The 15,976-nt window shown below is 30.0% G+C and overlaps 1 protein-coding gene across 1 annotated transcript; it reads right to left on the bottom strand.

The window, feature by feature from the left end:
• Positions 1-4,964: 4,964 nt before the first annotated feature.
• LOC128391235 (uncharacterized) lies at positions 4,965-6,058 on the bottom strand. Its single transcript, XM_053351087.1, has 2 exons — positions 5,492-6,058; positions 4,965-5,400 (listed from the first exon to the last, which is right to left on the bottom strand). Exons 1-2 carry the CDS (start codon positions 5,808-5,810, stop codon positions 5,198-5,200), a joined length of 522 nt encoding a protein of 173 aa, XP_053207062.1. The 5' UTR covers positions 5,811-6,058; the 3' UTR covers positions 4,965-5,197.
• Positions 6,059-15,976: the final 9,918 nt, after the last annotated feature.

Below are 15,976 nucleotides of genomic sequence, written 5' to 3'. Positions count from 1 at the left end.
CAAAATAATTAGTCCTTAAATGCCTCTTACAAGCAATAATCAATTAATTGATGAGCTCAAGATCAATTAATTAATTGGTTGGAATAACAAATCGTCAATCGAAGCTCAGTGAGTCGAAAGAAATTTGGAACCAAAGAGAGAACCCAAATATCTTCTAATATTCAAAATCTACGAGATAAAACTGAGCAAAGAAAAAACCGAAAAAGTAAATTACCCAAGTGCTCATTTCAACGACAATTCGAATAACCTTTTTTTTTTCGAACCTTCATATCAGTGAATCAACCAGATTTCCATGATAATATTCGAACAATTCTAAACTGGACAATCCATTGGATAGAATAAGAAGAAGAAAAAGAAAAAAAAATGTAATGACAAGAAAGAAACCAAAAGACCCGCGAAAACAAATTAATTGATCTTCAATTAGCTCAACATTAAAATTACTGTTCGTTTGGTTAATCAAAGTGATTTAGATACAAACAAAAGAAAAATCTATCATTCATCTTGACAATTAATCGATAGTTAAATAATTTATCGATACAATGGCTGAAAGAAAGAACAAATTTCTTTGTGTTAAATATTTTCTAATGGCGTCCAATGCTTTCGGTGTCATGCTCGGCATATTCGTAGTGCTTTTCGGATTAGCTTATTCCATGGAAACTTTTCCCGGAGGCTATAAAGGTCGAACCTGTGCCATTGCCTCAGTTGTATTCATCTTTTTCGCCCTAATAGGCTATTGTGGTGCTCACCATCAGAAGATTGTTTTCCTGTTAATTTATTCTGTAATTATTTTCCTTTTCGTTATTTCAAATGCTCTAATTTGGATAATCGCCCCACAAGAATCTTTACTTGATTCACATTCGAAAACGGTGATTCTCATGGGACTTTTATTCATTGGCCTAATGTTTGCAGCAATTGTACTCTCCTGGCACCTAAAATATGCAACTGATTACGTTGAAGAGGAAGAATTAAATGAGAAAACGATGATCAACAAACCAGGAACGATAACGTTTAATTCAATCCAACGAATTAGAACTCGAAGCTTCTCTGAGCCTTCTTATTGAAAATCAATCACCAAGATTGTATTGTGAATATAAACACTGTGCATATAAAAATGTATATCAGTTCAATTTCCACCACCATGATAATCTCACCATCAGCATCCTCATCTCATCATTTCCATCATCAACAGTCATGATAATATATATATTACAACGAGAAAATAAGAAGGAGACTTGAAGCTAAATGGGAAAGATTCACCTTCTATGTTGTGATTGATTTGGTTTGTGGTCATTTCTGTTTGCCAATGGGAATGTGATTCTAGTCTGAAAATACTAAAGTTACCATCAGAAAATGGTAACAAAAGTCAATATCAATTGTTGTTGACGAGAATATAAATAATCATAACCTGCCCTGTAATCTGAACTTTCATTTTCCTGCCTTTCCTTTTTCATTGCTTCATGAAAAATTCAGTCTTTCAACTTAAATTTCCCAAATTCAATTGTTTACTATTGGGAGAGAGAGAGAGAGAAACAGATAACAAAAAGAAAGAAGTTAGATCGATTTTCTCGATTGTCGATTGGTCCAAATCACGAAGGTACAACAACAATTATTATTATTAAGCTAACAAACAAATGATTATCCGCCTTGTGTTATACTAAATGCAACTTTAATCAACAATAATTCATCGTAATCTTTTATCATGATGATCCATCATGAGTTGTTAATGTCAATCAATGTTGAATATTACCAATGGTTAATCAAGTCAAGTTACATTCTTAATGGTTCTGAATCATGAATCATATCATCATCATCATCATCATTTCTTCTTCATGTAAATTAGCAATATTTGCAAGAGTAATCAAGAGAAAAGTGAATCAAGAACAGAATCAGACAAAAGCTTCCCAAATAATAATGATAACATGATTTGATAACATCCACAGAAAATGTAAATCAGTTGGGTTGATATAATATGTATCTTGAGACCTGAGTTGATAATATTATGATATTTTATATACAGAATTCAAATGAACTTGTGTTGTTGACGATTCTCAGAATTTTATATATATAAATAATTGGAAAAGATGATGAGAAAAAAAAGGGAAAAGTAGAACAACAGATTCGAGGAGGAGAGAGAGATGAAGGTGGAGTTGAAGGATGGAAAAGAATAAGAAAAAGGATAAATTGTTCTAAGTTGATATGATTCCAGGCGATGAATTGAATAAGAGAAATGAAACGAAATCGAATATGAATAAACAGTTATGATGATAATCAGGTTTCATTAGAATATTAATAAAAGAGATTATGTATTAGGTTGATAGACTTTAATTCTTATGTTTATCATGAGAAATCCTTCAAGTTTCGTAGCACTTTTTTTTCTTCCCTCAGTTTACCATCAAATAGAAACTGAATTTCGTCCAAAAGGAACGAAAAAAAAATTCTCTTTTTTTTGATTCACTAGAAAAATAGAATATTATTGATTTACTTTTCACCTTTCACCTTGCTGAGTTCTAGTGAACATATAACATGGAGAGAAACTGGAAAAAAACTGAGAGAATTGAAAGAAAAGACTGAGAATGGAAAACTGATAAAATGATAAAAATCAAAGTTCGAAAGGAAAAATGATAATATTCATGTGGAGTAAATTTTCATGGTGATTTACATGAATGAAAGAATAGCTCATGAAAATTATCAATCAGATTGGGTAAATCAATATTATCAATAACAATAAACACCATCGATTGATTAGTTGATCACTTTCGAGATTGTAACTATTGATAATTGAATTTAAATCGACAATAATAATAATGGTAATTGATTTTATCTTCAATTCAATAAAATGAAAACAAGATTAGATTAACAAGTGAAAATCAAGTTAATTAAGTTAATGGTGATGATGATGATGATGATAGACAATTAGATGTTAATTGTTTAATCTAATCAGAGGTGGAGGAGAAATTGCCTTGAATTTGATTGGGAGAAATGAAATTTATTCATGATTAGATTAACATGATGATATTAATGATCTGAATTTGAGACAGAATGATGATCTTACATGATTAATGGTAACAATTAACATTGATTAACATTGAAATTAACTTTGAAAACAAGTCTTCCAATCTCTTATGAGAATCAATCATTAGCTGCTAATTGTTTCAATTAATATATATACATAAAAAAACAAAACGGTGTAATCAAATTAGATTTAATCAACAATCAAGAAATGAAAAGCTCATGAAAACAAAATCAACTTGAGATTAACATTGTAAATATTATTGCTAATTAACTCTTAAATCACAATCATTTTAATCAAGAAAAAGACGAAAATTATAAAGAAAGTAATTAAGATTAAGAACAGACCAATTAACTAAATTAACATTTACAATTACACATTTTAAATTTAATCATTTGCAATCTAATTAAATTACTACACCTCAGCTCTTTCACTATTATCAATACAAATCACTTGATTCCTTAAAATTGATTCAATAACAATCAGTTAATTGTAATTATCATCAGAAACGATTGTCAAATGAAACTCTCATTATTTAATTAATAAATCAAATCAATTAAATGTAAACAAAAATTAAATGAAAATTAATCAATTGAAATAAAAAAAAAACTACAACAACAACAATTAAGAGAAACTATTTCAATCCAAATGTGAATGAAAAAATTAATTGGAAAACGTTGATTGTGACAATCAATAAATCAGTGAATAGAAATTAATTGAAACAATATAACAAAAAATAATGGATCCAAATTAATTGATTAACTTTTGGTTAAGTCAAACTGATTAATTGTCGTTTGTGATTTAACTTCTTTGCCTCTATCAATGAAAACAATTAATCGATCCATTGGAAATTAATATCCAACAATTAACTTCTCAACCATTTCTATCAGATAACAATACAGATAAACTCATTAATTACTAAATTACAAGATTAATTATTATAAATGTTTCTTTTTGAGCTCATTTTTCATCAAATTCATGATCATGAAAACTGAAAATGAATCTGAATGAAATCAGAAAATAGCCTCAGGGAATTGAGCTGATTAACATGAAGGTAATAACAATGAAATGTTCACAAATGGATAACTATTCATAATATAATTAGATAACCTGAATACGAATCGTTAGTTGGAAGATAATTATTATAATAATAATTTTATCGATAAATTTACTCATCAATTTTACCAAATGATGATTAGTTCTGAAAAATCAGCTATTCATTGAATAGAATTTTTTTCCTCACAATTTTATAAATAAAATCTTCAACTTCAGGATTATCATAATGTAGAATCCATAATAATGATGGAAAGAATTGGTTAGAATGAATAACCCGACCATTAGAACTTTTCTCCCTCTCTGTAATAATATCGAATTCATGATGATTATTCTGAAGAGAAAATTTATTCCAATGATCATAAATATCCACGATTCCTAATTGATTTAACTCTAATATCTTTTTCTTTTCATTTACTTCTGTTTCCACAATATCTTTTAATGAACTTTCATCATGAGATAATATGAGAATTCCAATACGCAAACTCATTCTAATTATCGGGAAAATCACCATGATAATTGTCACACTGAGAATCGGCTCAGTTTCATGAGGTATAAGAACAATGAATCCAATTAAGAAAATATTACAATTTAAAATTCCATCTACAATAATTAACCTCATTTTCGAAAGTTGTAATCATCATTTAACCGCAGATCATTTGGTTAGAACTAAATTTAAAGTTCGATCCAATCAATTTATCCATTTTCTAATGGGACAATTAACCCAATTGTAATAAAAGAAAAGTGAACACGTTATTTATATTTCTCAATGGAATTGAATAATTGTTTCGGTAACAATTTTCCTTTATTGTGGTTAAAAATTGCAATTGATTAATTTTTGGAAAATGATGCATAAATTGTCAACAGATTATCATCTCTTGCGATTTAATTTCGAGAGAGATTTAAATATATATAAGCTCACGATACTTCGGTTAGCACAGAATTTTCATCGATTAAGCCAATTTACTTGATTCGATTGTAATAATAGTTACAAACATGTTAATTGTCTTTCAATTTAAATTTGAGGAGAAACAAATTGAAAGGGCACAATATGAGAAGAGGGTATTCAAGATGACGAAGATGAAACTGTGATAATCGAAGGGAATGGAAAACACAATCAAATTCTTCTAATGGTTAATTAAATGTGATCATTAAATGAGAGACGATAAGAAAACCAATTGACCAGGAAGTAATTAATTCTTTAGATGATGAATCTGCCATTGATTCTGTTAAATCGTCGGTAGTTGTTACTCCATCTTCGGTTTGCATTGTAATTTGTTCCGATGGAATATCGTTTTTGTATGAATTCGTTTTGAATGAAGCAAAATTTAATTTTTCTAACGAAAAAAAGAAAACAGAAAATGTTATTAAAAATATTAGCTCGATATCGATATCTATTAATGATAATGCTCAGAATTATTGGTTTACCTTTATCACTGGAATCAGAATTGAGCGAATTTTTTGTATTACCAAGATAATTTTTTCTATTTTTTGTAACTTCTTTACTCGGTGGACTTGTTATACTATTAATAACTGCCCGTTGGGTCGATGGACGTGGTATCTCAAATAGGACAATCGTTCCTGAGGCTTCACTTAGTACGTTTTTACCAACGCAACTGTAACTGGTAAAATCTTGATAATCGACATTCTTTATGGTTAAAGTGACCTCGTACTTGAATGAATTAGATGTGATTGATGTTGAATATTTAGAATTGTCCAAAATAATTTGTCGTGTCGATGTTTTCATCCAATAACAATCGGGTTTGGGATAAGCATCAACAATACAATTTAAAGTGACTTCTCCGTTTAAAGGTGACCCAACACGTTGTAACGGTGTCCAGACAAGAGGTGGAACTGTATTGATCAAATTACGAAAGAGAAAAAGAAAAAATTAATCAACAGAAATTAAATCAATTACAAATTCTAATCAACCAAATTAACCCACTTTTGGGTTAAAATGATTAAATTTTTTTCTCTCTGTTTACATCTACAGTTTCTTTCTACGGTTACAGATGGCGACACTTTCCACGAACTTAACAACAATTAAGTAAATTGTTTGTTAAATTAAAATTTTCTCGTGCAAACGATAACATTATGGAAGAATTGAATTTAGATTTATGTTTGTTATTATTGTTTAATATGAATGACAATCTGATCCAATTAATTTGAATAAATTTGCAAATGAAAAGTAACTGGTAACTTTTTTTTTCTCATTCGAGACTCGAAACTTTTCATCATTGAAACTCTATTTCTTGAATTGTATTGACTATTGAGCACAGAATTGATTGAAATGACAAGCATATAGTTAATATCTGAATAATATTCAACAGAAACTATGATATCAATTTCAATCTTTGAATTTTCTGAGAAACAATTGAAATGAGTAACTAAATATTTTGAGAGTTTACTATTGAATTATCATAGAAATGATATTAAAGTCTTGGAGAAAAAAATTTCCGTTTTTCAAAATGTTCATCAATGAAAGAAAAACAAACCATTTGAAATAATCATGATTCGAGTAATAAAACTTAATCGATCACAATATTCATTTGATACTCATGATATTCTGATGAATTAAATACTATTATTATTCATTTGAGAGAGAGAGAGAGAGAGAGAGAGAGAGAGACAAGAAAAATGAATGAATCGCAAATTTCCTGCTGATTTAATCAATTTAAAACTAATCGAAATTCACAATAATTTATCTAACCAATTCAACGATTGTGATACTTTGTTGTTGATATTAATTTGGAAAAGTTTATCAACCAGTTTACAAATTCAATAATCACAGAAAGTAATGAATGATAATCATATAAATGCCCAAATGGATAAACAGATAATTCCTGAAAAATTCAGCTAATAATGGTTACAATTTTTTCCCCTGAAAAGTTTTTCACGCATCATCAACCAGTTTCCTCATCAGTTTCATCATCTTCATCTTCATCCTCATCCTCATCCTCATCTCTCTCTTTTTTATCTTCATCTTCGACTCAAGATGATGCTAAGATACAACAATTGATCCAGGGAGCAGAATCTTCAAGTGAGTCTTGTTCCATGATATTATTAATAACATAATTGTTGAAGGCGTAACAAGACATTTTCATGTTGTCATGATAACATTTAAATCAATGTTAATGTTATTATCTTCATCAGAATCTCAATGTCAACCTAATGATAATAATAATTTCAATGGGCTGAGTGATTACAAGATCATTTAAATTGTTCAAAACCAATTCAATACACAGAGTTCTGAAAAGTTCTGATAAAAGTTTCACTCAATTTAATTTAATTCTCAATTTTTCTTGTTCTATTCAACTGATTAATTTCCAGAAAAGAGGTAAAAAAGTTTCCAATGAGTAGAAGTGATTTAGAGAAAAATTAAACATTTCAAATTATCACAATTTTCTTATGGTTTCAATAGATTTAAATTGAGATCAGATGAATGGTGTTAATCTTATGGTTAATCAAATTTGACTCAAAAGAATAAGATTAAAGTTTTGATAAGATTGAAAGTCGATGATCTTGTTGACAGAAAGATAACTCATAGACTCGTAAAGTTCATGTCAAGATTAACGTTGAATAATCTGGAAAAAGTTACCATGAAAGTGATAGATTCATCATGTTGTCCAAATTTCACTTCAATTGAGTTTATTTGTTTGGAGCTTTTTATTTTCATTTTATTGAACAGACAGAAAGATGAGCTCAAAAATGAAGTTTTATTTTCATTGTCAGATTCATGGGATAACTGTAAAGTTTTCCTCTCTCTCTCTCATTGGATTTATCTTCATCTTCTAAAGACAAACATCTTGAACATAATCCTCGAAACAAGTTTTCGTAAGGATCTTGACAAATGAAGATTAAGACGAAAGTGAGAGTACAAATTAAGTGAAAAGAAAGAGGAAGATAACTTGTCATCCATCTAAAATTCTTCTTATATGTTCACTCTTTCATCTTAATCATGAAGATGATGATGATGATGACATATATTATGTACCTGGTTCTTCAACGTTAATCTAACTTTATTGCTCATTCGAAACAGTTTAACCAAAGTGTTTTAACTTTAACAATGATCGCTTCATGTTACCTTGATGACTTACTGATTATTTTAAGAGGATTAATTGTTATCTAGATTTTATCAGTAAATTCAGTTTCTCATTGAATCAATTTATAAATTCCAATACAGAGCATTTTAATATATAATCCAAATACAGGACTGTTCAGCTTTTCTCCGGTGTTTCTTCCGGTAACTAGAAGCCCTAGAGACTTGAACAGGGGAAATTTGAAAGTTACTCAATCGTCTTATTGAAAGATCAAGGTCTTGGGTGAACTAACGTCTTTAAAGTTCATGTGAAAGTAAATTTTAAATTTCAAGGTCATCCTTCAAAGAACGTATTTAGGGATTATTATTAAAGGTTTATTTGGTCACACCATAAATGGGGGACAAGATTATCGTTGAAATTTTGACGGTCTTTATATTGGGATGGCCTGTGATCCAATAGTAAACTATTGAATCGATGTAGTGCCAGGTTATCCTACATGGAATGTGATTGAATATAATACATATTAACAGATTAACAGATAAATATACCAATGGGTCAATAGATATGATTAGACAAGTTGATTCGGGCATCACATGTAAACTTAAACCAATAACCTTTTCGAGACTGGTATTAGAATTTTTCCCTCTCTTTCGTCTTCATCTTCTTAAGCCTTTATTGAATCATTCACCTTTTTCGTTGATTCTCTAAGATGATTATCATCATGATAATAATATACAAATGTATTATATCAGAGATGAGATAAAGTTGGCTTGTTAATCAATCTTAATGAATTCAAAGAAAATATTTACTCTCTCTCTCTCTCTCTCTCTCTCTGCTGTTGAGACGATTCTCAATTTTGGTTAAATTACATATGAAATCTTGATGGTTGATTCAATTGGAAAAGGCTAGTAGAGGTTTGAGCTGGAAAAAAGAATCAGGATTAATCAGAATTTATCTTGTCTCCTCTTTATATACATATAATCATGAACAAGATGAACTTTCCTCAAAGGTTTTCTCATTTTCTAGCAAAGATACTCCTTCAAGTAGTTCAAGATTCCATGTTATTCATGATAAGTAAACTTGACCAAGTTTGACCTGTTATCGGTAATTTGGTCTGTAGATGTGCAAGAATTAGATATTTATAATAGCAATTGAATATTCCGACAATCATCAAGTGGGTTAATCATCAACAAAGATAATGAATCAATGAGAAATCAATGAAAAAAAAACATAAGATCACAGTAAATGAAACCGATTCTTGTTTCAATTCTGATACTCATCCTCATCTTCATCTTTATAATATTATCATCATCTTATCCAGCGAAATTTACATCTCGAATGAATAGAAATGAAATATATAAGAAAGAATAAGATACAAGTCACTTTATCAATCTTTTCCTTTTCCCATATTCAATGAGATTCCTCATCAATATGATCATTATCATCGCCATCATCGTCTCCCTGTTTATCATCCCACTTCTCTCTCTCTCTCACTCACTCATAACAACTAAATCAATCTGGAAAATGAACAAACAAAAATCCTCATTATCTTCATCTTTATCCTCATCATGATTCTATTCAAGTACCAATATAGGTGATGGACAATATACAATTAACTGAATATGATGATAAACATTTCACTTGATACTATGGTGAAGATAATGAGATGATGATGATGATGATACTCAGGCGATCATGAAGATCATGACCAGGGCGAAAATAAATTTTAAAGAATAGGAAGAGAAAAGAAAAAACTTTCAAACTTTAATTTCACTTGAAACTTTCTCAGAATTTCAATTTATATTTTCATCTCCTCCATTAAGTTAACATTATTAATACAATAATGATATTTTTTCAACCTTCTAATGAAATGAAAGTTAATTGATTTGAACATTGACAAAGTTATCAAAGTCAATTAGCTACCACATATTTGAAATACACTTAATCAGTGATTAAATAATTACCTCAAGTAAATGATGATAATAAATCACATCAATCTAATATTATCATTATAATGAAGGAAACATTTTACATCATGTAAATGATTTTTATCTCACAAAGTGAACAATTTGTTTTAACATGAAATTAATTGAAATTGAGAAGATGAAAACAAGTTAATGTTGTTTACAATTGATTAATTGTTTGATAATTTCACAATGATTACATTTGCCTTTTTCTAATTATATATGTAAATCTATTTGATGTCAAGAAAGTAAAACATATCAGACAAAACAAAAAGGTCGTATCAACAACAGTGAGAATCAGATTAACCCGAAAAAATAATTAAACGACAAAACAAACAAAATGATAGTAAACTAATCTTGTTTAACTGTTATTTGATTAATTGATTGTATCAATTGTCTTGTCACAATGATATTAATTGACAAGATAAACAAAAAAAAATGTTGCCTTTCATTGAGGGAAATGGGGGAAAAGATTATTATTATTATTAGAATCAGAATATTATCAGAATCAGAGCAAATCATACAAATATTATATTGAAAAGATAAATAATATTGTTTAATGATGATTATGATAATCGAGATTGGTGATCAATATTCTGAATCACAAAAAGATTATCTCCAAGATGAACAAAAAGAAAACAAAAGTTTATCGACTCGCGTTATTATCATCGTGATCCCAATTTGACCTTATGTTCCTGATGTATATATGAGTTTGCCTCTTGATGACCTTAATATCCTATTTCGAACTGAATTTATCAGAACAATATAAGTGTATATATATATATTGGGAGAATAGACTAAGACAAAAAAAAGTATATATTATATGAGGAAACAATGAGAGATGTTATCGAGAAGATGAAGATCTAAATGATGATGAAGATGATGATGAGATATTTGATTGAGTCTTTCAATTTCCTGGTTATTTTTCATCTTATTTTGACTCCTTCTCGTTTTGTCTTATTCTGTTTTCTTCTTCAACTCACAATGTCACAATTATTTGGTGTTCCAATAGATAAACATATAAACACATCATGAAGATCATGAGGAGTATCATCATCATCATTACAAGATGAGACGGAATAAGAAGAAGACACCATTTTGACATTGATTAACAATCCAGAACAAGAGGTAACTTTTACATATGTGTTCATTTGGAGGTTCGAGATTCACTTTTTCATTGTATTTTTCTTTACTTTCAACTTTATTCTTCTCAATTGAACAAAGTATCACTTGATTCTGATTCCAATCAAGATACTCCCACTTGAATTCCTCTTGAGAGTCAATAAAAAAAGAGAACAAGAAAACCAAACAAATATAATAATAGAAAGTTAAACCAATTCTCATAAAAGAAACCATCTAATTCATTATTAGTATAATTCTGTTGGAAAAACTCTAATCAAGTTAAACATCGAACTCAAGTTTCTCGCCCAAAGCTCATTCGAGTTGAAATTCGTTCAAAGGTCGGCTCGAAATTTTTGCATCTAATGTTCAGACGAAAATCTTTTGCGGTCGAAACGATTAAAATACTTGTTTGAACTTTTTCTGAGCCCGAAAAGAGATAATAAATTGATGTAATACTAACTATCCCCATGTAAAGATCGTCACAAGGAAAGAATATTTTATGAATAGAATGGTATTTATCCTCATCTTCAGTTTGATTTATCTTTTTCTCTCTTTCTCTTAAGAAATTAATCTGATTTTTTTTCTCATTCTGCTCTTTTATTCCAGTCGGTTGAATCAATTATATTTTCCTTATGGATTAAGATTGAGGAGAAACTCAACTGAGAGATAATTTTAATGATAACAATATTTTGCTCGACTTGATAAGATAAAACAACTGATTCTTTTGATGATATTAAGTCCCAATTTGTCACAATTATTGTCAACAAGAAGATCATGTATTTCAATTATCATCGAAAAATATTAATTCCTCTAATCGACATTCTCATCATCATGATTTTTTTTCAGTCATGGTGAATTCGTTTCTTGAATAGTGAAAATAAAATAACCAAAATGATGAGGAAGAAGAAAAAAAGATCAACAAGATTATAATGTTCATTTCATCAGCATATTGTTCAGCATTATGATTACACTTTACAAGGTAATGATAACATCGTGATGATGAAGATGAAGATGAAGATGAGAATAAAATTGAATGTGTAAACACAATAATGAATGAAATGATGAAACAGAGAATCTAGAATATCAATGAATAGAATGATGAAAATGATGCTTGATGAAATTCTCATTAGTTGTAATAAGTTGATTCTTTTTCTATTGAATTTTGTATTAACCTTTGAATATCCACTAAGCATCTTATCATCAACTTCAGAAGGAAATTCATCATTGAATAAATCAATGGAATAAGAAAACTAAAGAAACAACAACAAGAAGAAGATAAAATTAAAGAGATAATCAATTGATTCTGTTCCTTATTCATTTACAATTTCCCTGATTAAACAGAATTCACCAATGATGATTGAGGAATAAAAATCGTATCATCTGACCAAAAGGGGAACATTGAGATTAACTAATTAACCAAATAAACAATTACAATTGAGGAAAACTTTTTACACAGTTAATTTAATTTACTCCCTTAGTTACCACATCAACTAATATATGATAAGATTTTGTAACCAATTTGTTTGAAATTATCAAATTTTCAGACCAATTATGAGAGTTGCTTAGATTTTCATGTATTATATCCTGAATTTGTTTGAACTTTTTATCCTTACCCTTAAATTAATGATGATAATTTGATTACAATTGTATCTTAACCTTAACTGTTTCAAATTTTTTACTTGATGGCGCTTGAGACATGCTTAAAATGTGAATTAGTTTGAAACACTCATTTCTTAGGCTAATTTATAACATTTTCATGGTTTCATCATGATTATTATCATCATGATAAACTAGGTATTACCATTAATTTTACTTTCTTCTTGCTGAGATAAAATTACTTCAAACCCTTTTTTTGTATCGTTATTTAACAATGAAAAGTTGATAACGTTCACCATCAATGACAATCATTATTCAGTTGTGATTTAACATAACATTTTCACCCTGTAATCTGCTTGTTATAATAATAAAGTAGCTCAAGATTTGCATGATAAAATATCTGTAATAAAATTCAGCCCGTACAGTTTATATTGGAGAAAATATTTATTCAAAGGAAATTTCCTCTGAAAGATTTTAACAGAAAAAGCCATCAAATTCGCGGAGATAATATTCAATTTTGCATAGAAATATGACCACGTCTTCAACACAGAAAAGCTACATATTTGAATGGTAACCTGGTTAATTAAGTGAAATACTCGTAATACTCAAGATACATTCAAATCACTTGGAACGGAACACAAATTCCTAATTTGAAATAAAAAACATTTCTTCGATCAAGGCAGAGTTGCCGATGACCATTGTGTTTGATTTGGTGGGACAGTAGAGTTAGTACAACAAAAATGCTTCTTGGGTGCGCGGTGATTGTTTGTATACTTTGTAATTTGACTAAATTCACAATATAGTTATTTCTCTCGTTTTCAAAAAGTATCGATAGAGGACCATAAGGATGATGTTTAGTAATCTGCCTAACTACCTATGTCACTGAGAAAAGATTATTTGCTAAAGATGGAGAATATAAAGAAAACATTTTAATAAACTTTTCAACGCACAGGCATGTCTCTCATTGGCAAGGAAACCGAAAATTTTTCAATTTGTCTATTTATAAGAGTTAATGCCATTTTGAACTTTTCAAGTTTTGTGTTTGCGCTTTTCTTCTTCATAAAGTTTGATCTTTTTTCATCAACAGTGAGAAACAGATCAAAAATATTCATTTCACAATCTTTGATATTCTAGTCTACTCAACAAAAAAATTCAACCAAAGCTCATTTGAAATATGTACAAACCAGGCAAATCGTAAGTCTCTTTTCATTCCAATAAGTAAGTGTAAAAGATTTTTTCAAATTGTTATGATAAGTCAAATTTATAAATTCTGTATTTTTTGCTAATTAGTTCTCATCGCAATCTACCAATTGCTGATTCAAATTTTAGCTATTTTATGCTATACAAACGACGAGGAAAATGTGTCATTTTCTCTCATGCTAATTTCGATACTCAGAGAGAGTAGTAAATAGTGTCTATTGCCTGTTATGGGCGGAGCTTAAAGTTGACTAGGGGTGGGTACCTGAAATGGGGAGAGTGGTCTAAACAGGAAAGACATGAATATTTAAGACTATCTTTTTGTCTAGTTCCTGGTAGCCAAGCGGAATGGCCAACTGCAAGGTTACTACGGATTCGTGGGTTCACGTCCACTTCTAGGCAGCAACTCTCTTGGCGTCTCGCTAGCCCCTTCCAGTTGGACTGGTCAACCAACAAGGTGGCAAAGTGACGCAAGGTCCACCCAAGACAAACAAGACCAGATGTGTTCTACACTACCGAGTCTACCCCGACAAAACCAACAAACAAAACAACAAAAAATCTTCAAATAAAATCCGCTTGGGGTAGATAGGTAGTGTAGAAGCATTTTGCATTTTTTTGTTTGTATATAAGTTAATGGTACTATATACACTATGTACATGTATACACATATAATAAGCGCTAATTTCGAATCAATGAAATTTAAGGGAAGATATTAGAAATGAAATAAATGGAAATAATAGACAATATTAAGGAGAGGAAAAGCTCTTTATTGTTAATCACAATTATTATCGGCGAACTTTTTTACACTTGATCACTTCATAAGAATCTTTATGAGGACGCTTTCTAATGAGAATAGGAGAAGGTCCAAATAGTCTACATGGTAATAAAGGAAGTCTTTTATAAGGAGTTTTTACAATCGGTGTTGAATGTATCGGTATGGTTGAAGATGGTGTATTATATTCTATCTCACTTCCATCAGTGAATGTAGTCCAGTCGCTCGAATGGTCCGAGATAGAAGTGAAGGATTCACTTAGCTGGGTTGAAGGAGAACTGTCACAAGAGTCAAGGACGATTGTTGAACTCGAACTGATTTCAATGGTTTCTTGATCTTTAGTAGAAACATTAACTGCTGAAGCTACTGGAGGCATCTCTTCGTCTTTCTTATAGCAGTCCACCATTTGATTTACTGCCAAACCAAGATATGAAGCGGCAGAGGCCCAATCCTTGTTCTCGGTGATAGAGACTCTAAGGGCATTGAGTAGGTTCACAACCTCAGCTAAAGGAACAAACCCAGTTAGACTATAAGGGTCTAAGAGAGCTGCCCTTGTCGAAGCATCGAGTGATTGAAGTTCAAGAATATCAGGCTGTTGACCATCGCAGGCTTGAGGTGAAGAAATAGAAGGAGCAGGCATAGCTGAGGGACCAAATATCATGGCGAAAGTCGAGGGCGATAGAGTAAGTTCAGCAAGAGATGACGATAAAGGAGGGATCGAAGACATTGTTGTGAGCAAAGAAAAAAATTAAGTTAAGAGAGAGAGAGTGAGAGTTAGATAGCAAGGGTGAATGAGTAAAGAAGACTGATGATTTTTCACGAAATAAACTTGGTATTTATGTGGAAAATAGCTAACTCGGAAGGTAACGCCTATTGTCATCCACTCACTCTATGGATCTCCTTTGTCTATCTCCTTCCCATAATAAAACAAAAGTTATCTCTCTCAAGACGATAATAATCCTATCTTCCACAGATGGTAAATGAAAAGAACCAAGATAAAGAAGATAGTTATAACTCTTTTCCTTTGGGAACACAGATGTTCACTATAATCCTAGCAAAGAATGGAGATTTTGAATATAACCCTGAAATATATCTAGCTACTTACTACATAATTGGTAAATCTAAAGTCTCTGTATTTCATACAGGTAAACTTACTTTAACAGGGTTTACCAATAAAACAGACATTGTAAATTCTTTTGATGAAGTCAGTTTATTAATAAAA

This window comes from Panonychus citri, unplaced genomic scaffold, assembly GCF_014898815.1.
Source record: "Panonychus citri isolate SS breed McGregor unplaced genomic scaffold, ASM1489881v1 Contig00134, whole genome shotgun sequence".
NCBI classification, from domain to species: domain Eukaryota; kingdom Metazoa; phylum Arthropoda; class Arachnida; order Trombidiformes; family Tetranychidae; genus Panonychus; species Panonychus citri.
The sequence above is the reverse complement of the archived record's forward strand: the minus strand, read 5'-3'. Positions and strand labels throughout refer to the sequence as shown.